We start from the raw sequence: 23,681 nt of genomic DNA on the forward strand, positions 1-23,681 counted from the left end.
AGCAGTCACTGCCTGGCATCTACTGCGCCACACAAGCAGTCATCAGATAAATGAAACACCTGGTATTTTGAAAGGTATTAGAAGTGAGAGTGTTCTTCAGACAGAATGAGCCCTTCTGCCAAGTGTTTCTCCTGATGGTCACATATTACAACTCTGTAGGTTGTAGACTTTTAAGCTTGCTGTTTTGTTATTTTTAGTGCAGTAAGCTGCTGTTGGAAAATGAAGTGTGTGGAAGAGCAAATTCATTTGGTGGAGGAGCATTATGTAAAACAAAAAGTGTTTGAGGATTTCTTCTTTCATTTTCCTGATCCAATAGTTCCTACAGAGGTTTGTATTTGAAAATTAAAGAAATAGTGTACCCTAATGGCCTCACTTTGTGATGATTAGAGAGAATGTAAAAGGCATATTTTGAGTGAAGAAGTGATATTAGCTTATGATCAGAGGTTAATCCGAAAAAATCTCTGCATCATCTGTCACAATCAACCATCGCATCTGTAGGATTAGCCATGGAAGCAGTGTAATTCGCATGTTTTGGACACACAATACAATAGTTTTTGTGGTATAACTTAAGGAGGCACATTTCACAAGGTGAACTGTTTTTTGTAATTGGTTACCTGAAAACATGTATAATGGTTATGTGACTATACGAACAACATTTATGACTGATGAGATGTGATTTCAAAATTCCAGACGATGTTATCCCCAAAAGATGTGTGGTACTGTAATGATGAGTTGCTGGATATAATGTAGGCATTCAACAAAGTCTTAAAATGAGATGGTTGACTGCAATAAGAACATGCCAAATAGCTGCCCATATCTTTATTAATAGACATGTAACTTCTGACTTTCATGTGACAACAATATTCATTCCATTATTTAACAAACAGATGAGAAAAAATATTTTCATGAAGACAATATTACAGTTTATACTACTGTATCTTTCCTGTTCGCTAATAGATTTCTTTTTATGATTAGATAGGTATGTGATATTTATGGCCCTCAAGTCCTTTGATCTTAGTTATTGTGACTTATGCATTTGGGTAAATCTAAATGGTAAGGTTTACAAAACTATACCAAACTAATCCTCATTCTACTGAAGGCTGTACTAAGACACAGAATTAATTTAATTGCTTATAATAAGTTGAAGAAAGGGTCATTACACTGAACAATGGCTGTGACACATATCTTACAGCAGGGAGGAAACAATTTTAAGCATTCCTTGAAGTAGAAAGGGAGTACTACAAATTCATATTTAAAATCTAATGGTATCAATGCAATGACTTTGTGGTGTGTGTATCTTTGGGTGCACACATATAACAGGCCAGCAATTTGTATCATCTGTGGTTGAGAGTTCATGAAGTGAGCACACTGCATTATACATAAGATGTAAAATTTGATAAATTCAGCATTTAAATTGAGTAATGAGATGTGAAGAAAGTGTTCTGTTATTTTGTTCTATTACTAATCACTGTTAATGAAAAATTTTGACCATTATGCTATATAGTTGCCAGGTTTAAAATATCATTATGTGTAATCTAATAATAAAAATACACATAAAACAAAAATGTGTAATGCCTATTGTGTGTTACTTGTCTGAAAATCAAAAAAGGCAACCCATGTTGGTGCATAAACATTAACAATGTCAGTATCAACACTTAACATGGATATATCCTTCTGAGCGTAGAAGACTACATCTTTAAAAATGTGCACATAAAATCATAAATTAATACTTTTCAATCAACATAGATCATTCATTACGTAATAATGTGGATTGTGTTCCAACAGCTGCTCACAGTATGACACACACAAAAATATTTGCCACAGATATGAAAGGAAGTGCAATGTTATTACCAGAATGATACCTTTAAACTTCATTGCTTTTTCCATGTTTTAAGCAGTATTTTACCTCTAGAAATCTTCATGTTGCTGGGACCGCTGTTCTTTCTGTATTATTTCAATACATATGTTACATTTTTTTAAAGTTACACATGTCTGTCCTGATAATTGCAAAGGAGAAGAAGTATGCTTATGGAATATACACTCGTTTTTATTTTTTCACGTCTGACGTCAATGTATAAAGCTGCAAGAACCAAAGACATATAATATGTTTGATTGAAGTTACCCATCACTATTTCATTCACTTGTTTATAATCCAGAACATTCTTACTGTAGCCCGTAACACAAATTGTATACTTCCACATGCATACATTCAAACATTTACCTATTTCATTTGAACAAGTATTCTTTTAAAATATACACTGCTTACTGTAAGTTTTTTGTATACAAAATGATTGCCAATTGCATCTAAAATATAATAATAAAAAAGATTGTCCTTATTCTATTGGAAAATTATGCTATCTATGAAAACCCAGCAAGCCTCTTCCCACCTATTAACCTAGTAAATGGATTGTGATTTTCTTCATAACTAGATGGAATTTTGTGATGCTGCTAGAAAGCTTGTCATTTACAGTCAGCCATGTTTTTCCATATTGTAGTTGATAACATACTTCAGCCATCAGTAATGACCTTCATTAAACAGCAACTGTGATTGAAGTAAATAATTAGCTATAATTTTCCAAAAGTTGCTGCAATTTTCCAACAGTTGCTACACCCCTCCATTGGCATTATGCCTGCCCTTATATAATATTTCCATGTTCTTTGTATTATTAGTACAGTATTCACAATTCTAAATAAAAACCTGAATTTATGAATTGTTTTTCACATAGCAACAATTCTCACGCAAATGAACTAATTTAGCAGCAATATATAATCATTTTTCTTTCCAGAATACATAAAAAGACAGAAACATTTTGAATATTTGCTGAGTTATTTTGTGTCAGCATTATTTACCAAATAGCAATGTTTGTGGGAGAAATACATGTCAAAGAAATATAAAAAAATTATTTTCATATATAAAAATCCAGGGCAGCAGTTTCTTTATCAGAGAAGAAATGTCAACCTATACAACAAATTTCCCAACTTTTTTACAATGTTATGCAAAACGGAACTGTCAATCTGAACACACATAAGGGTGGGTTCACGTGTCATAACATTCTAGAACCAGTAAGTCATTTGCATAACACCTGATGAATCCACTGGAGTTTCCATAACACTTGACTGACGAACTAGTCTTGGAGTCCTATTAGAGAAGCGTCTAGTTTCTCTTCGCTCCAGTGGTGTTGCTTCACTTGGAGGCTGCACTAATTCTTGTGGCATAACGGGTAGTTCCACAGTTTCATGTGGTTCGAGATCTTCATATGATGTTGCTATAGATGATGGCCTGAAATTGTGCAGAAAAAAACATTAAGTTTCAGAATTTAACCAATTTTAAAGATCTTTTATTTTTTTGTCTTGGAATAGTGGTGTGAAAAAAATGCTTTCATTAAACAGTGAATACTAATGTGTATACTATATCAGATAAACATATATAATCCCAAAACCTCTAATAATAAACAAGCACAATTAAAGTATCAAGAGAATATAATGTTTGACTTGTGACAACGATGGTGCAGTAGTGCTAACAATTTGTGTGTGTTGAACAGTTATCCAAAAATGTAATACATATGTGACAGATGGATAAGAGTATCCAAATTTATAATTTCCAACATGAATTTGGGACAGGACCAGCAACTTCATAAATTCTTTATTTAATTCCATCACTGTCATGTTTAATTATGCTGGTGACTAATTTCAAGCTAAATAGTTCATTTTCAAGCCTGGTGTATTAAAGCTGAAATAACAATGCTTGGTAAGGTGTAAGTCAATTCAGATACAGGAAATAAAGTAAACTAAACTAAACTCTGTCATCCTCAGCCCACAGGCATCACTGGATGCGGATATGGAGGGGCATGTGGTCGGCACACCGCTCACCTGGCTGTATGTCAGTTTATGAGACAGGAGCCACTACTTCTCAATCAAGTAGCTCCTCAGTTTGCCTCACAAAGGCTTGCCAACAGCGCTCGGCAGACTGGATGGTCACCCATTCAAGTGCTAGCCCAGCCCGACAGTGCTTAACTTTGGTGATCTGACGGGAACCAGTGTTACCACTGCGGCAAGGCCGTTGGCACATACGGGTAATATACACATAATACTAAGTGACATGGAATGTCAGATCAGATTCACAATGTGCACTTTGTGAACACATCTGGGGTCTGACATTCCTGTGATTACGCATTGTGTGTGTATTACCTATGTGTAAATTGACTGTCGCCTAATCAAGCAGTGTTAGTGCAGCTTTAATAGGCCTGGGTTGAAAATGAACTTCATAGTTTGAAATTATTCACCAGCATAATTAAATGCAAATGTAACAAAATTGCAGTAAAGAATTTAGGGTGTCCAAATGTTTAGTAATTATTCTTTTATAAATTTGTTACTTTTTAATATTCTGTAGTCACTATTGAAAACTATAAGCAATATTTACATCTACATACATCTAAATCCATACTCTACATCTCCAGCTATACACACTATCACACCTGCTTAAAAGCAGGAAAACCACGCAGCAGTGATTTTTAGAGATACGAATTTGATAGATCATTGGTATGTCTGTAAATGTGTGTGGCACCAGGTGCCTATACACAAGTCACACAATTCTTGTACCTTACGGGTCGGTGGTTTTTGGGCAATGAGATGGTGCCCAATAGTGTTCCAGATGTGTTCCATCAGGTTCAGATCAGACAAATTTGGTGGCCAAAACATCAACATCAGTTCACTTATTGTGCTCCTCAAACCACTGTGTCACAATCCTGACCTTGAGTTTATGATATGAACAGTTATGATTCTGGGAAATGCTTCTGCTGCCACAGAAGACATCGAGCATGAAGGGATGCAGGTGGTCCCTCAAAATGTTCATATAGTCAATGGGTTATTATAGTACTATCACTTGTTCCATGGAAGCTCAGGTGAATATCTTCCATAGCATGAAACTGTCGCCACTGGCCTGCATCTGAGATACAGTGCACATTTTGATCTGCTGTTCGCCTTGATGACTTTATATCCAGATGTGACCATCAACGTAGTGCAACTAGAAACATGATTCATATGACCAGGTAAGACAGTTCCATTGATCCGTCATTCAATGTCAATGATCCCATGCTCACTGCAATATTATCTGACAATGTCATTGGATCATCATGGGAACATTGGATCATCATGGGAACACTTACAGGTCATCTGCTGCAGAGTCCACTTTCAACTATGTGTGCTGAATGTTGTACTCTGATAAATTTTTGCCTGGACCAGCACTGTTCTCATCAGAATTTACGTGCTTTACAGAGCAAGCAAGCCACCTACCTCCATGTTTTGCAATAAGGCTTGGACATCCAACACCTTGGTGTTTATGTGGGGTTTCACTGCCCAAAAACCACTTCCCATAGATGTGGTTGACAGTAACTTGTGAACGTCTGACTAGTTTTGCCATTTCTGAGATACGTGTTCTCAGATGCTGGCCAAAACAATATGCCCTTTCTTAAAATTGCTTATGTTGTAGATTTCTCCAATTGTAGCCAGTATAATCACTAGAATGATACCCGTTACATCTCTTCTCCACATGACTACCCGCAACATTATCAGGTGGCATTCAGTCTCATTGTGGGCAGCGGTCATAGTGGTTTGGCTCAGTAGTGTATTTTGTTACTGCGGCTCTTGTTGTTATTGATATTCAGTCTGAAGACTAGTTTGATGAAACTCTCCATGATAGTCTACATTGTGCAAGTCTCCTCAACTCTGAATAACTACAGAAACATACATCCCTTCATCTCCCACTACAGTTCAACTCCCAGGCCCTCCCTTCCCACATTACCAAACTGACAATTCTTTGATGCCTCGTGATCCCTTCTTTTAGTCAAACTGTAGATTAGATTAGATATCTTTTCCCCTCCTATTCACTTCAGTACCTCCTCATTAGTTACTCAATCTACCCATCGAATGTTGGATGCTCTTCCATAGCACTATATTTCAAAAGCTTCTATTCTCCTCTTGTTTGAACTGCTTATTGTTCATTTCTCACTTCAGCAAAAGGATACACTCTAGACAAATATGACCAAGTGAGGTGGCGCAGTGGTTAGCACACTGCACTCATATTCGGGAGGACGATGGTTCAATCCAGCATCTGGCCACCCTGATTTAGGTTTTCTGTGATTTATCCGGCCATCCTGGTTTAGGTTTCCTGTGATTTCCCTAAATCACTCCAGGCAAATGCCGGGATGGTTCCTTCAAAAGGGCACAGCTGTCTTCCTTCCCTGTCCTTCCTAATCCGATGAGACTGATGACCTCACTATTTGGTCTCAACCCCCAAACAACCCAACCCAACTCTAGACAAATACCTTCTGAAGAGGCTTCCTAAGACTTAAATATATATTTAATGTTAACAACTTCCACTTTTCCAAAACAGCTTTTTGTTTTATAGCCAATCTGCAATTTAATTTCTCTTTGCTGTGGCCATCATGGATTAATTTGCTGCCAAAATATTTAAACTCATTAATACTATTATTGTCTGAGCATCACTTATTTTATTTGAGTACATTCAATTAGCTTTGTTTAACTTTTGTTGATGTTCATCTTATAACAATACACTATCCATTCCTATTAAGTGCTTTTTCAAGTCCTTTGCTGTCTCTGACAGAACTCAGTGTCACCGGAAAACCTCAGTTTTTATTTTCTTCTTCCAGAACTTTAATGACCATTCCAAATTTCTCCTTGCTTTCTTTACTGCTTAGGCAATGTACAGATTTGATAACATTGGGGATAGGCTGCAAACCTGCCTCACTCCCTTCTTAACCTGCTTCTCTTTCACATCTTTGACTTTTAGCATCTGTGCCAGTTGTAAATAACCTTTCGCTCACTGTACTTTATCCCAACTGGCTTCTGAATTTCAAGGAATGTATTCCAGAGAAGATTGTCAAAAGCTTTCTCTAAGTCTGCAAATACAATGAACATAGGTTTGCCTTTCTTTACTCTATCTTTAAAATAAGTTGCAGGGCTAGTATTGTCTCATATCCTTTTTTTAATCTATATTTAAAATAAGTTGCAGGGCCAGTATTGTCTCATATGTTTCTACATTTTTCCAGAACCCAAACTGATCTGCCATCATGTCAGCTTCTGCCAATGTTTCCCTTTTTCTTTCTGTAAATAATTTTTGTCAGTATTTTGTGAGCATTCATTTTAAACTAATAGTTTAATAATATTCACATCTGTCAGCACTTGTATTTCACAGAACTGGAATTACTAAATTCTTCCTGAAGTCGGAGAGTATTTTACCTGCCTTGTACTTCTTCCACACGAGATGGAATAGTTTAGTTATGGCTGGCTCTCCCAAGGATCACAATAATTCTGCAGAAATGTCGTCCACTCCAGACGCCTTCATTCAACTTAGGTTTTCCAGTGCCCTGTCAAATTCTTCCCTAGTATCAAATCTGCCATTTAAACTTCATCTACTTCCTCCTCCCTTTCTACAACATTGTCTTCAAGTTCATTTCCCTTGTATAGCCCCTCCATCTGTTCCTTCCACCATTCAGCTTTTCCATCTTTGTTTATCACAGATTTTCTATCTGTGCTCTTGATACTCACACAATTCTTGTTCTCTTCCGCAAAGGTCTCTTTAATAATTTTCCAACATGCTTCCCCTATTTATGCATTCTCTACAACCTGGTCTGTCTTGTCTAGCCATTCCTCCTTTGCCAGTTTCCCCTTCCTTCAACTCATTTTTTAGATGTCTGTATTCCATATTGCCTGCTTCATTACCTGCATTTTATATTTCCTTCTGTCATAAATTAGATTCAATACCTCATGCATTATCAAAGGACTTCTAGTGATCTTTGTCCTTTTTCTATTTGATCCTCTGGTGCCTTCACTGTTTCATCTCTTAAGGCTACCCACTGATCTTCTATAGTGTTCTGTACCCCTGTTTCAATCAATTGTTGCCTAATGCTCTGTCCGAAACTCATAAAAACCATTCTTTTATCCAGGTCCCATCTCCATAATTTCTAACCTTTCTGCAGTTTCTTCAGTTTTTATGTGTATTTCAGAGCCCACATCTGCTTCTGGAAATGATTTCCAGTTCAATATCTGGTTTTGGAATCTCCATCTTATTATGAAACCTATTTGAAAGTTTCTCATGTCCCCAAGTCTCTTCCAGGTGTACAATCTTCTTCCATGATTCTTAAATCAAATGTTGGCAAAAATTTACTCACACTTTTTCAAAATTCTTCTAGGCAACTTCGCTCTTCATGGCTTTCCCAAATTGCTTGTTTTCCTATTATTTTTCCTTGTCTTCCTTTTCCTGCTATCGAATTCCAGTCACACACCACAATTAAATTTTCATCTCCCTTAACTATCTGAATAAATTGTTTTATCTCTTCATTTTTCTCTTTGAAACTATTCATATCTGCTGAGCTAGCTGGTATATAAACTTGCACTGATATGACATGCACCTATGTGTTGACTTCATGTCTTCACTGTTTGTGATAATGTGTACACTATGTTCTTCACAGAAGGTAACCTAACTTCCTGTTTTCTTATTCACTATTAGATCTACTCCTCCATTACCCCTATTTGATTCTTTAAGTATATCCCTGTAGTCACCTGACCAGAAGAAGCCCTGTTCTTCGGGCCACCACATTTCATTAATCCCATGCTATTGAACTTAGACTTATGAGTTTCCCTTTCTAAATTGTCTAACCTGCCTATCTGATTAAGGGATCTAATATTCCAAGCTCCGACCCATAAAAAACCAGCTTTCGTTTTCTGATGATGACATCCTCCTGTGTAGTCCCCACAAGGGGACCCAAATAGGGGACTATTTATTACCAGAATATTTTATGCAAGAGGATGGCATTTCATTTAACCATACAGTAGAGCTGCATGCCCTTGGGAAAAATAATGGCTGTAGTTCCCCCTTGCTTCCAGTCATTCACAGTGCCAGCCATAACAACAACATGTTGGCTAATGTTGCAGGACAATATCAGTCAGTCACGCAGACTGTTGCTCCTACAACTACTGGGAAGGCTGCTGCCCTTCTTCAGGAACCATAGGTTGGGTTAGTCTGGCCCCTCCACAAATACCCTGGTATCTGTACCACTGAGGCACACACAGGCTACCCCACCTCGTCAAAGTGCATGGTTCATGGGAGACAATAGTGTGTATAGTCCACACACCTCTGAGAAGTACATGGCAGAGGGTATTCCCATTGTATCAGTTATTAGAACTACTTCTCATTCAATTCATGTATGAAGGTTGTGAAGAATGACTGCTTAAACACCTCTGTACTCACTGCAACTAGTCTATTCCCTATGGGAATGATGTGTAGGGAGCTGTAGTATATTCCTAGGTTTCTCAGTCAAAACTGTTTCTTGGAGCTATAAATACATTTTTTTGGAGTAGTTTGCATCTGCCTTCAAGCATTAGCCAATTTAGTTATTTCAGTGCCTCCATTTCTCTTCCATGCACAAAATAAAGCTATGACCACGTGTGCTGCCCTTCTTTATATACATTAGTCCTATTTGGTATGGGAGACGCACACTTGAGCAATAGTGTAGGATGGGTTGCATGAGGGTTTTGTAAGTGATCTACTTTGTAGGCTGATTGCATTTCCCCAGTTTTCTATCAAATGAACTGAAGTCTGCCACGTGCTTCACATATGACTGAGCCTGCTTCACATATGACTGAGCCTGTGAGTATTCCAGCTAATATACCTATAAATTGTGCATCCTGGTATTTATATGAGTTGACTAATTCCAGCAATGTCTACTTGATATTGTAGTCATAAGATACTACATCACTAATAATTATTTCCTTTCAGTCATGTTAATAATACTTTATACAATTCAAGTACACATTTCAACAGACAACACTCTTATAATCAGGTTGTTTTCACTCAGTTTGTGTTACTTATTAAATAAAGTAAAATGTAATGAGAAACATACTGGGCAATGGGTCCTCATCATACATAGGATAATACATTTTTTGTTTGTTTTGTGAACTGCACAATTGTGAACGCTTAAAGCAAAGCAAAGTCTGAGGCTTCTTTTAATATTAATCACAGGGTCATTAATATGCAACAAGAAAAGAAAGGGTCCCTATGCATTTCCCTGTGGTACACCTTGAAATAATTTCTACATATGTCGATGAGCTCCACCAAAGATAACATACAGCATCCTCCCTACCACAAAATCCTAAGTTGAGAGAACTATACTTTCAATAATAAGCATAGCCATGGTACTCAGACAAATTCTTTTTAGGAGTCAAAGAAATACTGCATCTACCTGACTACATTGATCCATTGCTTTCAAGATGTCATATGAGAGAAGCACAAGCTGGGTTTTGCATGACCAGTCTTTTTGAATTCATTCTGATTGGCATGGAAGGGGTCAAACATCTGTGAAATGCAGGACATAGATTACTTCCAATTGTAGCATGTGAAAAGGTTTCTTCCAGTACAAATTTAGAGTAAATGTCCCATCTATGTCTGCACAATACTCTCTATGTGTAATATCTTTTTCAAGCACCAGAACTGTTTCCCCTTTGAGAAATATAGTCAGTTATGGTATGTGATGACCTTATAAGCTGCAAAAACTGGTGAACTAAGCAAATTGTTACTGCAGAACAACCACAACTTGTTGCTTCTCATCTGTAATTATGAAGTAGTTGTACTAAACAGTGACAGAAGGAACATTTACCATGAGAAATAAATAATTTTTAACAAGAAGTTTGTTAAAAATGGGGATGGTGATAACAGTATTGGAAAATGGCTCTTGAAGTGTGAAACTTGAATTCGTGAAAATTAATGTGTACAATTTGATAGAGTTACATGGCTGTCAGTAAAGCTTAATAGTATGTGTAAAACTATTTAAAATCAATGTCTTCCAGTTCTAAAAACCTATAAGTTAAGAGTAAGCAGTTATAAAAAGTGTTTGTACAGTATTAAGCATGGTGACCTGTAATCTGCATAGTGGCTAGCATTTCAAGTGATTGAAGATAAAGTAACACTGTGACTATAGACAGAGATTACATCATACTACAGAGTAGGAAACAGCAATTCGTTTCAAGCATAATACTGAAGATGGCGCATAAATAAACATGAGGGGAATGGTATCGATTAGAAGGAGACAACTCCATAAATAAAATTAGGAAAGGCAACAACTCACCTGCAGCTGATCATCCGGTTGGAATAGCTATGTGTTACAACACAAAAAAATTCACTAACTTCCAGGACTTTTTACAAGGGTCAACTCTGTTCAAGATGAACATTAATAATATAAAACTTAACACAAGCAGACAGGTGCAAGCTTCTTAAGGCACATGTGCCTGAAAAAACTTTGTCTCTCTCTCTCTCTCTCTCTCTCTCTCTCTCTTTGTTTGCACATTAGTATAGTATTGAACAAGAGTATGGTGATACTGACAATGTAATCTAATAAGAGGTCTTGTGATTCTAGTTCCATTTGTGACTATTATTGACTCTTCATCTGTAATGTAGAGAAAAGTTCCTTAAAACTGGGAAAAAAGGGGGCCCACAAAATTGATAGTAATAAACAAAATAAAAATGGTATCTGTTCTTTCAGGAACCGATACCATCTTCATATAGTTAAAGGCTACCCGGCCATTGACCTCCTTCTGTGCAAATGCACACGCTTTGCCCAAACTCTTGTGGGACTCGTCAGCTGAGTCTGGTGTGAGTAATGAGTGAATGGGCAAATATCTATTAGGAACACTAAAAAATGCAGGTTGTGGACAGTTGGGAATGTGGATCTCACGAGGGGCGTGCTAGGGATAAGTCCCAGCAGTCGCACCATTCTCTGTGCCCTTGGTGGCTCAGATGGATAGAGCGTCTGCCATGTAAGTGGGAGATCCCGGGTTCGAGTCCTGGGCGGGGCACACATTTTCAGCTGTCCCCATTGATGTATATCAACAACACCTGTCGGCAGCTAAGGGTTTCGATTTAATGATCATTTCAAAATAAAAAGCCTTCTATGTATTAGCTCATTTGGTAATTTCTAAGTTAGTAGTACAGATAACTAACAATTTGTTTGTTTGTTTTCATTTCCTTTTATCTAGCATCCAAGTGGGTTGGGACATTAATGGTGCTTCTCCATTTCCACCTGTCTTTCCATCATTCTTCCTCTGTAAATGTTTAGTTCCATTCCAAATTTCTTCTTTGTCTACTGGTCTTGATCAAGTCAATCCCTCTTACTCTAGTCTCCCTACTACTCTCAAACTTGGCCTCCATCATTTGTTTTGGTGATTAACAACTATTGGATAACTCCATAAGCCTACACATAATTAGTCTTAACACCTAAAAAAGGAAGGTTGAAGTTTCAACATTAACATCTGATTGCATATGCCATCTAGCAGACAAGTTGGTGTTGTTTGCACAAATATTGTGGCTTTACTTACTCATTATAGCAAATATACTTGAATAAACTTAAGGAAACAGTGATGTTGCCAACTTATAATGGAAATGCACCTTTGATACAGTATCATGTATCCAGTGGGTAAATGTTTGGGACTCTCATTGCTGATGGGAGCACTAATTGACAGCATATGCCACCAACTTACAGAATCAGATACTAGGGGAGCGTTGCTGAGAAGTAGATGGGAGCTAGTGTCACCTGGAGTGGATTTTGTAAATGAAAGTAACTTTGATACAGTAATTAAGGAGCACCAGTTCATTAAAACAAAAACAAAAAAGATCATGTATAGCATGTGATACATGAATTAGGATAGTATCACTGCTTAAATGTATTTAAATTTCTTATGATCAGTTCTAAAAACCGAAATGTGAAATTATTATCTGAATTTTGTATGAGGGTGAGCATGCCGGGGTGGGGTTGATGTCAGAGTTACGATACAGGCACAGAATGATTAAGTGTGCCAAGCAGGGTGGGTTTAAGTTCCAAGCAACACAAGCTGCTGCATGGGGGGCGGAGCCAGGAGGGGCACCCAAGTGCAATATCTTTATACAGTGAGTTTCACAATTAGTAGCAAAAACTGACATGGGTGTAAGTATATGAGGGAAAAGTCACTTCTGTAGAACAATGTCCTTGAACCGGCCCTGACACCAAGCTACGTCGAACGAATTGTGAATGGTTTACTCTGTTGTAGTCTGAACGAGTGAATGGAAAGTGACAGTCTTAATTCTTATGAGCAACTGGTAAATGTGTTACATATGGTAAATGTGGTGCAACAGTTTATATGCTGGAAATGTGACATGTTTAATGTATGAAATAGTCAGACCTATCACAGTACGGTTTGCTACGAAGTTAAAGTGTGCCAAGAAATTTGTTAAAGAAGTGTTGTATGATGCTCTGTAATGAATATATGTAATATTTGTATTTGTAAAATCTGTAAATATAAATCTGTATTTGTAAAACTACAAATACATTGGAACTTGCCGTATCTCAAAAGCATTTGTTATTAAATGTCCCCCCCCCCCCCTCCCCCCTTCCTCCAACCATCTTAGGGATTAGTCTCACTTGAGGTGTTCGTGTTTTATTCTGAGAGAACGTGAACAGTGATGTGCTTTCTTACCAGGCGTATGAAACAACTAATGATGAAACATTTTGAAGAAGACAAACTGCATATATTTTAAGATAAATTATTTATTTATTTATTTAACCTGGCAAGATTAGGGCCATCAGGCCCTCTCTTACATCTAACCAGGCATTCTACTTATTTTACATTCATATGTTTTAGTAGGCATGTTAAACTACATCTAGTACAAAAAGTGAAATAAACAATTAGAAAGGTACACCTGGAAAAATACATTCATATAGAGTTTATATTCTTAGATCATTAGTACTGTTATACACTCCTGGAAATGGAAAAAAGAACACATTGACACTGGTGTGTCAGACCAACCATACTTGCTCCGGACACTGCGAGAGGGCTGTACAAGCAATGATCACACGCACGGCACAGCGGACACACCAGGAACCGCGGTGTTGGCCGTCGAATGGCGCTAGCTGCGCAGCATTTCTACACCACCGCCGCCGTCAGTGTCAGCCAGTTTGCCGTGGCATACGGAGCTCCATCGCAGTCTTTAACACTGGTAGCGTGCCGCGACAGCGTGGACGTGAACGGTATGTGCAGTTGACGGACTTTGAGCGAGGGCGTATAGTGGGCATGCGGGAGGCCGGGTGGACGAACCGCCGAATTGCTCAACACGTGGGGCGTGAGGTCTCCACAGTACATCGATGTTGTCGCCAGTGGTCGGCGGAAGGTGCACGCGCCCGTCGACCTGGGACCGGACCGCAGCGACGCACGGATGCACGCCAAGACCGTAGGATCCTACGCAGTGCCGTAGGGGACCGCACCGCCACTTCCCAGCAAATTAGGGACACTGTTGCTCCTGGGGTATCGGCGAGGACCATTCGCAACCGTCTCCATGAAGCTGGGCTACGGTCCCGCACACCGTTAGGCCGTCTTCCGCTCACGCCCCAACATCGTGCAGCCCGCCTCCAGTGGTGTCGCGACAGGCGTGAATGGAGGGACGAATGGAGACGTGTCGTCTTCAGCGATGAGAGTCGCTTCTGCCTTGGTGCCAATGATGGTCGTATGCGTGTTTGGCGCCGTGCAGGTGAGCGCCACAATCAGGACTGCATACGACCGAAGCACACAGTGCCAACACCCGGCATCATGGTGTGGGGAGCGATCTCCTACACTGGCCGTACACCACTGGTGATCGTCGAGGGGACACTGAATAGTGCACGGTACATCCAAACCGTCATCCAACCCATCGTTCTACCATTCCTAGACCGGCAAGGGAACTTGCTGTTCCAACAGGACAATGCACGTCCGCATGTATCCCGTGCCACCCAACGTGCTCTAGAAGGTGTACGTCAACTACCCTGGCCAGCAAGATCTCCGGATCTGTCCCCCATTGAGCATGTTTGAGACTGGATGAAGCGTCGTCTCACGCGGTCTGCATGTCCAGCACGAACGCTGGTCCAACTGAGGTGGAAATGGCATGGCAAGCCGTTCCACAGGACTACATCCAGCATCTCTACGATCGTCTCCATGGGAGAATAGCAGCCTGCATTGCTGCGAAAGGTGGCTATACACTGTACTAGTGCCGACATTGTGCATGCTCTGTTGCCTGTGTCTATGTGCCTGTGGTTCTGTCAGTGTGATCATGTGATGTATCTGACCCCAGGAATGTGTCAATAAAGTTTCCCCTTCATGGGACAATGAATTCACGGTGTTCTTATTTCAATTTCCAGGAGTGTAATTAGACATTACTGAAGAGACAGATTTTAGATAGGAGTGCTGCCAGCAGGGAGTATGAGGGAGACTCATGGTGAAGGGAGGAGAAGAATAGAGAGACATGATGAAACATAATTAAGGAAATATAAAGGAAAAGAAGATTGCGTGGCTAATAGAGATAGATGAAGAGGAAGGCATCTCAGGAGCAAGATAGGAGACACTAGCTTTGCTATTTGACAGATGAGAGGATTGCCCTTGTACATTAATTTTGTGGAGAACTTTATGAGGATGATAGTAGGAAATGCTTCAACTCCTTCTTAAAAGCAGCAGGAGATTGAATTTTGTGCAAGGTAAGGGGCAGTTTGTTCCAGAGGCGGACAGTGGCAACTGAGAAAGAGTTTGCAAAAGTTTTTGTTTTGTGAGTGGGCACAGTTAGGATACCAAATAAGAGTGACCTCGTGTTTCGATTATGATGGCATGACAGGGTTTTAATCTCTGAAGCAAGGTACTGGGGTACTTGCGCGACGAGGAGTCGGTGAAGTAGACATAGAGTGTGGTAGTCACGCAATTTGTCCGGCCGCAGCCACCCTAGCTCGGAGTATGAAGCACTAACACGATCATATCGGCGAATGTTGCAGGTGTAACGCACACAGGCATTCATGGTTAGCTCTAGCCGTCTTTTGTTTTCACTACTCATGCCTTTTTGAATCACATCACAATAGTGGAGGTTCGGTAGAACGAGTACTTGCACTAGCTGGCGTTTCAAGTCCTGTGGAAATATGTTCCGAAACTTTTTGAGAGCATAAAGACAAGCAGACGTCTTTCGGCACACTGCGACTGTATTCTCTGCCCAGTTGAGATGCTCATCCAAAGTTACACCCAAGTTCTTCACTGTTTTCTGATATGGTATTGGAGTACCGTCGAGCAGAATAGGAGGTAGCCGTTCGCGGAAATCTGAACTTATTAATTTCTGATGGGCTATTAAGATTACTTGCGTCTTTTTTGCATTTAGTTTAAGGCCCAGGTTTTTCGCCCATGTCACTACTGAAGACAGATCATCATTCATCTCAGTGATTGCAGTGTTTACATCTTCAGGTCTGACGCTTAGGTAGAGCTGGAGGTCGTCGGCATAGAAATGATATTTACAAGAGGACAGAACCGACGAAATATCATTGACATATAAAGAAAACAAAAGTGGTCCTAAGACTGATCCTTGTGGCACTCCCGAGGAAACATGTTTCCAGGAAGATTTTTCATTTACGCAGACAACACATTGCTGTCTGTCTTTTAAGTAGCTTTCAAACCATCTCATTGCACTATCAGAGAAATTAAGCTGTTTCATTTCTCTGAGCAAGTTAACAGTGTCAAAAGTTTTGCTGAAGTCCAGTAGCGTCAATATTGTTGCCTTTCGATTGTCAATGGCATATTTCAGGTCATCAGTTACTTTAATTAGAGCAGTGTTTGTGCTGTGATGTTTACGGAAACTGGATTGAAATTTGTCATATAGGCTGAATTCATGCAAGTGTTCAGTGATTTGGTCATGAACAATATATTCAAATGCTTTGGAAACAGCAGGCAGTATGCTAATTGGTCGGTAATCACTAGGCAGTTGCGGGTTTTCGATCTTAGGGATGGGTCGAATCATGCTTCTTTTCCATGCAGTGGGGTATATTCCGTTCACGAGGGAAAAATTAAATATGTCAGTTAAGACAGGTACTAAGATATCGGCAACATTCTTAATCATGGTTATACCGATACTGTCGTTGCCTATTGCATCAGAAGAGATTCTCATTATTGCTTTTCTTGCCGTATTTGTTGTTACATGTTTTAGATGGAAGGTATCGTTGTTAGTTATCCTGTTTGGGGATTCTTGTGGACGGTAATTATCAGCCGTGCTGGTATTCAGAGGTGCAGAGAAGAATTCATTTAATTCGTTAGCTGACACATGAAAAGTAGTTTCTGATTTTGCCTTTCCGACCCCCAAGCTACGGAGATTCTTCCATAGAGTCATGGGCGTCAGATCGCTGCATACAAGGGAGCGAGCGTGCCTGATTTTAGCATTGCGAATGCATTGTTTCACTCTGTTCCGTAGCTTTCTATATTCTTCGAAATGCTCGGGTTTCAGATCTGCCTTGAAACGCCCTATTAGTCATCATTTGACGTAATTCAGCTGTCAGCAGGAGATTTTCTTACATGGATTGTGCGCACAGGTACATGTTTGTCATAGAGGGCAGTGAGTTTATCACCAAGTTCATTAATTTTGCCATCGATTGTAGGTTTTCTGATTATTTGATGCCATGAGATTTCTGAGCAATCGGCTGTTAGAGCATCAAGGTCAATACGTTTCATGTTCCTACAAGTTATGTAATGCGATTTGATCCTTGGGGGCTGCACAGAGTAGGCCAGGAATATTACATCATTTGCTGAGAGGCCAGGGGCCGATGTTTGACCAACATCTCTTACTTTGTCAGTCTGTTTCGTTGCGATTACGTCTATAAGAGTATGACTGTGCGCCGTATGGTGTGTAGGTTGTAATGGAAGAATGTTCATGCTATTGCAACTAAACAGTATTCTTAGGTTTATTGCGGAGGGAGTGTCTCTTAGCAGGTCTATGTTCAAGTCACCCATTACGATGACATGTTCGTATTGACACTGAAGTGAATGTAATTCCGACTGGAAGGAACTCATTGAGCTTATTTTTGGCGGCTTGTACACGACGCCAGTCAAGAATTTCCGACTTTGTATATTTATTTCAATGAACATGAATTCAGCCTCTTTTTCTTCAGCAGGATTTGACGTACATAAGACTTTCGCTTTGAGATCTGTTCATATATAAGCGCCAACCCCGCCACCTCGCTTTTTTGATCTGTCTGCCCTAAGAAATGTGTACCCTGGGAGATGAAAAGATGCAGAGGATATGTGTGGTTTCAACCACGTTTTGGATAAGAGGATTACGTGGTAGTTTAGTTGGTTGAAGAGGAGGCTAAGTTCTTCGTAATGTGCAAGTAAAGACTGGATGTTGCAGTGAGCTGCTAAAAGCTCTGATGCGTTCCGCTGAGCAGCCTGGAGTAGGGTGGCAGACTGGTTTGTCTCTTTGTTAGGCACTACCTGCCACGAGGGGCACTGGCCGCTGCTTCCGCCATGTGACATAACACAGGGGTGTCCGAGATTTTGCGCGCCCTGTTTGTGACACCGCGAGTGCCGAAAGAAAGGCGACTGCAAGAGATTTCCTGAGGTTGCGGGAGTATAGAAAATGGATTAGTGGTATTCAGTGCAAGGAGAATATGACCAAAATAGTGACGGCTGTGTGTCACTGTGTATCCTCTGTCGTAAGAGGAGAAATGTAATTAGCGTATTTGAAACAGCTTAGGGTGGAAATAAGGGAAAGGGGAGTGATTTAAGAGGCCGATGCTGCCAGCAGAGAGAAGTAAGCTTAATAATTAATAGATTATCGTAGGAAGCTAGAATTAAATTGAAATTTACTAAAGTGATACTGGTAGTGATTACCGTAGGAAGCTACAATTAGATTGAAATTTTCTAAAGTGATACTGATAGTGATTTTTGTTACGAACAATTTAAACCAAAGAGATGGGTGCTTAATGAACTAAAGGAGAGACTAATAATTGCAATAGAACTATTTCAGAATGGAAGAGAATAAACTGAGAAAATGAAAAAAGTATTAGCAGTAACTAAAATTAAGTAATGGTTAGAGCTACAGACACAAAAAAAATAGTGAAAAGTTAATACAGTTACAAAAACAATTAGTTGAAGGTACAAATATGGGTATAATTAAAAAATTAATACAATTACAAGACTATATCTGAGTATAGGGCTGTTACAATTTGCAAATGGTGTTAAGTTTGCACTTTTGGCTCGAGTAGCTTCACTTAATACTATTCAGTTCTGTCATGTTTGTGACTGTCTTCTTTCCAGCTGCTGTCTTAATGATTACTCTGCCATCCTGAGTCCACACATTCTGAAGACCGAAATGGGATATGGCACTGTTTAAAATCGTTAGCTGTTCGTGTGTCAGATCTTCCCTTATTGTAAGCCCTGTCCTTGCTAACTTCTTCTTCTGGGTAAAGATCTCTGCCCTTTTTCGGTACGAGACAAATTTAATTATTATTGGACGAGGTTTGGTAGCACCTGGTAGTTTTCGTCCCGCCCGATGGCTCCTGTCAATGTCTGCCTTGGTCACTTCAACGCCTAATTTTTCACACGCAACCTGTATAAGCAGGTTGTCTATGTCTTCTTCCTTATTTTCTACTACTCTAAACAGTCGTAGACTATTTCGCCTTTGGTACTGTTCTAGCTCGTCAGTTGCGGCAGATGGTTTCACTTCCAACTCTCGTGCCTTTTTCTTGTATTCAGACACAGACTTTTTTAGTGCTGTAATTTCAGCAGTATTGGCCTCAACAGTTTCACGCATTTTGGCCAATACTGCTGCCGTTACAGTATCTGATATAGTGCCTGCTATCAGATCAAGATTGTTTTTATCGCGAAGTGCAGCGTTTACCTCAGAGCGGACCAGCTCCGCTATACCGGGAGCCGCGGCCGCACCTTCCGCCAAGAGCAGACCCGCCGCACCTGCTGCTTCCCCGCTGCTGGACGCGCTGCTGTTGACTCTTCTGTTTACCATTTTCTCGAAGATATTGGCGGAGCACAGAAAAAAAAATAGCACTACTGCACAGAACACTGTTGTTTACATGATTTCCACTTGTACTAGACAACACCACCTGCGAGAACACCTTCAAATTCAACTAAATTTCGCGAGCCGAACTTAACACGTGTTACACTGCAGCCGCCATGGGTACAAGATAACTCCTTTAAATGCAGAAATTTTTCCAAGGACTTGTAACAGCTCAGTTGAGTTAAGTCGTATTTTCTTATAATGAAAAGTCCAGGATGAAATAACAACAATATTATGAAAAGGATAGATTGCTAATCACACAGGAGAGACATTGAGTTGCAGACAGGCACAATGACAAGACTGCTATACATATTAGCTTTTGTTCAAAAGGCCTTCTTCTGAAGTAGAAGTGTAAATATTTGTATATAGCTGTGTGAGGCAATGGCCACCTGAAGAGCCACACTCCTTTTAAATCTTGCATTAGTTCACAGCATATAGTTTAAATCAGTGCTTCAGAGTTAGAGTATTTATTTCCTGCAGTATCTTTTGTGTAAGCAGAGTTTCTAGTAAAAAGAAACTGTTTATACACCCATTTTCAGTAGAGAAATTTATTTCTGTTTTAAGAGCTAGTGGATCTTGTGATCTTAGGCTGTAGTATGAACTCTGCAGAGCAGATTTTAGTGTTTCTTCTCCTTGTTTACATTTTGTGTACATTCCAACATCAGTAGTGCCAGTCGGGTATTTTTCTGTTTTACGAGGGGTCTGCTTGTACTTCAAGTCACTGATTTGCTTGTATTTTTTGGGTATTATTCAGTATTTATACACAGTATGATGTGAGCAGACACAACCTGAATTGGTTGCTGTCTGTAAACACCTGGAGACTGCATTGGACACGGTCGACAGGCTTCTGGTTTCTGCTCAAAGCTGCAGCACCTTCAGGGCACCAGTGATGTGACCTATGACACCTTTGGTGACACAGGAATCCCTTGGTGACCAGGTTGTCACTGTGTCGTGCAAGGATACTTGGGCCTGAGTTACATGCTTTTGCAGGACTAAGTTGATGGAGGCTATGGACTGATGGAATTTGAATTGTCATTGTGAAAGGATGGTTTGCAGCCAGAGATGGGTAATTTGGTGGGCAGTCAAATTGCGAGATTCTATGAGCTAGCCAGAATTCAGTTCCAAGTCTCTTTACATGTTGTTACCTACCTCATGTAATCTCCCCAGATGCCCAGATGCAACAACCACCAACTGTACCTCTGTTTCACAGCTGCTACCCGTTCAACACCAAAAAGTCTTGTCTGTACAGCCTAGCCACCTGTGATTGACACATATGCAATAACAAGCAGTACCTCTCCCAATACACTGAGGGTCTCACTGAGGCATTTGCAGACAAAAATTACCCTCCCTATCTACTCCAGGAACAGATCTTTTGCGTTTTGTCACCTCAGTCACATGTCAATAACCCACATACCCACTGACAGGCCACAAAGAGTGCCCCCTCGTGACTCAGTACCACCCACGATTGGAGCAACTGAATCACACTCTCCGGCAGGGTTTCAGTTTCTTCTCATTGTGCCTTGAAATGAGAAACATCCTCCCCACCATGTTCACTAACCCTTCCACACTGGTATTCTGTCATCTACCCAACCTATGCAATATCCTTGTTGGTCCCTACTCCACCTCTGACCCCAAACCCCTTGCCTCATATTCCCTTGCAATAGACCTGAATGCAAGATGTGTCCCATATGTCCTTTCACTGCTGTCTACTCCAGTCCTTTCACACACATTTCCTACCCCATCAAAGGCAGGACCATGTGTGAATCTAGTTATGTGGTCTACTAACTTAGTTGCAACCACTGTGTGGCATTCTCTGAGGACATGTCCACTAAGAAACTGTCTGACTGCATGAATGCCCACTGCCATACTGGCCAAAAGATCACTGAACCACCCAGATGCTCAGCATGCTGTGCAACACAGTGTGCTTGTATTCAGTGACTGCTTCACAGGCTGTGCCATCTAGATTCTTACCACTGACAATAGATTTTCTGAACTGCACAGGCAGTAACTGTCCCTGCAACGTATCTTTCATTCCTGTTACTCCCCCTCCCCTCCCCTCTGGCCTTAATGTGCATTAGCTCTTGTTCCCACCTGCCCCTTTATCCATAGCTGCTCCCACCTCTCAGCTTTACTTTACTCTGCTCTCTCTCCACCCCCTCCCTCCCCAGCACACGTGTCTAGATGCTACACCTAACAGCCCAACCTTCCTGTCCCAGCCACATCCCTGTATCTCCTACAGGTAGCATTACAACATCTTCCCCCACCTTACCCATATGCTGCTATCCCGCCTCCTCCGTCTCCTAAATGCCCCATGCCTATTTATGTATTCAAGTTCACCCCATTAGCAGCCAAACAAGTCATGCTGCTAAACAGTTGATTGAACCACAGCATCAGTGTTGCTGGCATCACAGCCACACAGGATGCCTCAATGGTTTCTTGTAGCTCGTTCAGTGTAGCTGGCTTCTGTAGATAAACTTTATTTATCAAGGACCCCCACAGGTAGAAGTCAAGAGGTGTAATGACTTGAGACCATGGTGGGTACTCAACAGCTGCTCTTCAACCTATCCATCATCCAGGTAGATTTTGATGCATGTAGGCTCTGACATCTCTGTGGTAGTGAAGCAGAGAGCCATCTTGTTATAGATAAAATCTTTCAGTTCCAAGTACCTCTTGGACGGCAGGTAAAATTGATGTTTGCAGCATATTATGATACACCTCACCACATATGGTACCTTCAAAGAAGAATGGACCAATCAAGCAGCGCAATGACAGACCACACCACTCATTAACACCCTGTAGATTAACATGTTTGTGTACACCTGAATGTGAGAATTTTCAGGAGCACAGAACATGCAATTGTGGTGGTTTATAGTAAAGTTCAATTTGAATTGCCTCTCGTCAGACCAGATAACCATCCATGCAAACCATTAATCCTCATGAAGCATGCCTTCAAACCATCATAGTACTCCATCCTCTGATCCAGGATGTCCTCATTCATAGTGTGCGGCAATCTTGGAATTTACACTTTCCACTTTGCAGCTTTCAGAATTCGCTGTAAGCTTGATCAGTTTCCACTGCTTTCACATGCAGGCTGCGTCACAGATTTTTAAGGTGACCTAGTAAAATGTTGCGACACAACTGCACTGAAAGCTGGACTTGATGTTTTTGGTCAGCCAGACCTTTCCTTATGCACATCCTGAACAGTACCATACTTCAATATTATTCCTAAGATGATAAACTGCTGTACATGTTGGTGGCTGAGTTCCATACACATTGCACCATTGTCGCTGTACCTCCATCATATTTTTGTACTTCCAATGCCACCTCAATATGGGCCTGCATTGCTCAAACAACAATCTTACTTCATTCATTGCTGCTCTATCATCTGCTGGAAAACACTCACCGAGATCTATTGAGAAAACAATGGACTACAATACCATGCAAAGCTGCAATAATATGTCATTTTTTCCCAAAGATATTAACTATCAAAGACTGTCTACATTTTTCTGGGCCCCTCGTTATGATACCAAATAAGACATGTTGCAATAAGGATCATGCAATGTGATCCTTATTAGTGTGACATCCATGTTACCACTAGGATGATATGATAAGCAGTGCGACTCACCATCCAACAAGTAACGAGACAATTCGAACCATGTTTCTGTTTCATCTTCAATTGCAGTCATGAGCTCTTATGAAGTGGACATTTTTGTGGCTTTATCGTTATTTAAAGGTCAAAAACTTAAAAAGAAAGAGAAGTACTGGGTGCACCTGTACAATGCAGTTTGGCTGTGGT

At 40.3% G+C, this 23,681-nt stretch overlaps 1 protein-coding gene and 1 pseudogene across 2 annotated transcripts in view; both read right to left on the reverse strand.

Annotated features, from left to right (window-relative positions):
• Positions 1 to 856: 856 nt before the first annotated feature.
• LOC124616079 (carcinine transporter) overlaps positions 857 to 23,681 on the reverse strand; it is a 249,312-nt gene continuing 226,487 nt past the window's right edge. Inside the window, exon 11 of one of the 2 annotated variants that reach the window (XM_047144327.1) lies at positions 857 to 3,280. In XM_047144327.1, coding sequence (XP_047000283.1) covers positions 3,055 to 3,280 — 226 coding nt within the window. In that variant the 3' untranslated portion in view covers positions 857 to 3,054. The remainder of the gene's footprint in view (positions 3,281 to 23,681) is intronic. The other variant, XM_047144328.1, reaches the window with a different exon arrangement.
• On the reverse strand, positions 3,948 to 4,065 carry LOC124616963 (annotated as a pseudogene).

This window comes from Schistocerca americana, chromosome 5 (assembly GCF_021461395.2).
Source record: "Schistocerca americana isolate TAMUIC-IGC-003095 chromosome 5, iqSchAmer2.1, whole genome shotgun sequence".
Classification (NCBI taxonomy): Eukaryota; Metazoa; Arthropoda; class Insecta; order Orthoptera; family Acrididae; genus Schistocerca; species Schistocerca americana.